Below are 2,642 nucleotides of genomic sequence, written 5' to 3' on the forward strand. Positions count from 1 at the left end.
CCCCGCCAGACGTACCTCCTTCTCGTACACCAGCTCATCCCTGAGAGCCAGCTGCTGGATCAGGATCTCCGAGTACTCCTTAATCGTCGCCTCCAGCTCCTCAAGAACCTCGTTCAGCGTCTGGAGAGGCAGCTTCTTCAGGCCTGAACAAACATCCGCAAATTTCTTTAACTTTCTGCTACCTGTATGTACCACTTCAACAACACGGGCAACTCTCTGTCACTCGTGTGTACATCTTTTAACAACACGGGCAACTTTCTCAACTTTCTTTCTCATATGAACATCATTCAGAATCTGTGAACTATCAAAATTATGTAAGTAATTTTTTTTTTCAAAAAGTGAATATATCTTTGAAGCCTTAGTGGGAACACAAACACACCCGCGTTTTTCAGTGATACAAGTTTTTCTTCTTCAGATTACATCAATACCTTACATCTTTTTTTGCTAACAAAAATAGACAATCTGAAGAGTGTCAATGAAGGTTTGACATCCAAGTAATGAGGTATACAAGGAAAAAGTTACTCAAGTAACTACAGTGGATAGATATTGAAAAGTGTCAGGCATTTCAATCCAGACTTTTCAGTTTGTCAGGTGACGAAAAAGTAGTGGATGCTACTTGAACTGCCTGACAGTTTCCAAAATCTATCCTGTTGCTTGACTAACTGTTTCCTTGTGGATCTGAAGAGTGGACTGAAAACAAAGCAAAGCTCTATAAAGGGGAAAGCAAGGGATGAGAAGAGGCGGCGTACAAGAGCAGCAGCAGATTCAGGCCTCGAAATTAACTTTTCTCCCGATTGTCCCAATACTGTCCCAAAAATAAATTTCAATTGTCCCGAAGTGAGTATAAATTGTCCCAACCTGTTTTTCAGGAAGTGTTATATGACTTCAACTTGAAGTCAACTTCATTTTGCTTACGTTCTGACTCCCAGGCGCACTATAATTGCAGGAATTTTTTTTGGGGTGGGGGGACTTTTCCGGAGCCAAAAGCCAGGAAGTGTGCCTGATATACAGAAAGGCTGACATTCTGATGCTGATTATTTTTCTATTGTTCCAAAAATGTCCCAAAGTGTCTTTTTAGTTGTCCTGTCCTAAATTTCAGTGGTCAGAAGCCATCGGGACGCCCTTAATTTCGAGCCCTGCAGGTGATTTGCAGGTGAGGGCAGGTGTGAAGCAGAGTGCATGCTCACCTGGCGGTCCTGCAGGTGCGGGCGTGTCAGGTGGAAGGAAACTAATCATTAAAATTACAACCAAACCGAACAACTAAAGTCAAGAAATCAGTTTCAGAACAACAGAAGTTGTCAGAGCTCTCTCTATGATGTTTTTGCTGTTTCTGATATTACACATTTTGCAAGTTTTTTTCCATGTTCCAACCACGATATTACCTCTATCACATTCAAAGTTTTGCATAAAAGTAAGACTAATATCATGGGTGGAAGAACATCATCAAGTCTTAGACACGGTACCATTTTTGGAGTCTTTATGCTGGTTTCTGAGAAGCATTTTTTCACATCTTTACAGTCTGAAGATTTGAGTTGATGCTGCTATAAGTTAACTGAGAACTCTGAATACCTCTGACTGTACTGTCACAAACCAAATGCAATTTAATAGCTATGTGTAATAATAAATAACAAGATAAACATATGTTAAAAACATTGTAAATTCTCTACAAAACATATAACAATGTAGCAAGTAGTCTATATGTCCCAAAAGTAGAGAGGAAAAAAACTTTTCTACAAAGTTTCATGTTCTGCATAGAAAGTAGTAATAAAAGCATGATACAGGTGAAGGTACAGCGCAATAAACCAAGTGTCAAAATAACTAAAACTAGCAGAAATAATCTGGTAAATGATGTTATGGTCACACCTATTTAATCATTTAGTTCTTGGATTTGCATTTTTTCAGATTTGCAAGCCAGTTCCAAGATGCTCACATTTTGGCCAAAATAGTTGTAGAAAGTCATCGTCTTCCTAGTTTCAATGCATTGAGCAATGCAGTGGTTTGTTAGGAAGTATAAAATTCATTGTTTTAATTATAAACCAGCCTGGTATATTGACTTCAAGGCTGCGACTGTAACATTTGAGACTACCACAGAAGGCCTGTTTTTCTTTTCTGAAAAATCCGAGAACCAACAGATTACATTGGCGTGGCCTGTGAGGTGTAAATGTGTGTCTGATCTTGCCTTCAGCAGCCTTACTCTCATCGTAGCTGGTGACAGTGTTGGACCTCTCCCTGAGGGCCAGCATCTCCTGGGACAGAACAGACAGACTGTCCTCACTCACAGGGGTCTCCTCCTCCATAGATGTCTGCAGAAGACAAAAGACTGGTAAATATTGTAAAATGTTGAACTATATTCAGTGGCCTCTCCTCTCCGAAAGGAGGAGGAAGGCCCGCCTCACAACTTTTTATAAACTGACCCATAATATCATTAAGATCCCCACCAGCAACCTGCTCAAACCAGCCCAAGGGCGTACCCGAGGGAGCCACCAGCATAAATATCAACCTATACATGCACGAACAGACGCTTACAAATATTTCTTCTCCCTCGCACAATCCCCCAATGGAACGCCTTGCCTGGCCCGGTAGTTATGGCTCCCACCGTTGAGTCCTTCCGGGCCAGGCTGGAGGCCTGCCCGCCTTAGACC

At 41.4% G+C, this 2,642-nt stretch overlaps 1 protein-coding gene across 1 annotated transcript in view; it reads right to left on the reverse strand.

Moving 5' to 3' along the window:
* The window catches only part of LOC109484007 (fasciculation and elongation protein zeta-2-like), a 50,322-nt gene that overhangs the window by 959 nt on the left and 46,721 nt on the right, over positions 1-2,642 (reverse strand). The window contains exons 6-8 of the mRNA XM_019787163.1: positions 2,195-2,303; positions 1,188-1,196; positions 16-143 (exon numbers count right to left, since the gene is read on the reverse strand). Coding sequence (XP_019642722.1) covers positions 16-143; positions 1,188-1,196; positions 2,195-2,303 — 246 coding nt within the window. The remainder of the gene's footprint in view (positions 1-15; positions 144-1,187; positions 1,197-2,194; positions 2,304-2,642) is intronic.

The sequence above is a fragment of the Branchiostoma belcheri genome, unplaced genomic scaffold, assembly GCF_001625305.1.
Source record: "Branchiostoma belcheri isolate BF01 breed outbred unplaced genomic scaffold, Haploidv18h27 scaffold68, whole genome shotgun sequence".
Taxonomy (NCBI): Eukaryota; Metazoa; Chordata; class Leptocardii; order Amphioxiformes; family Branchiostomatidae; genus Branchiostoma; species Branchiostoma belcheri.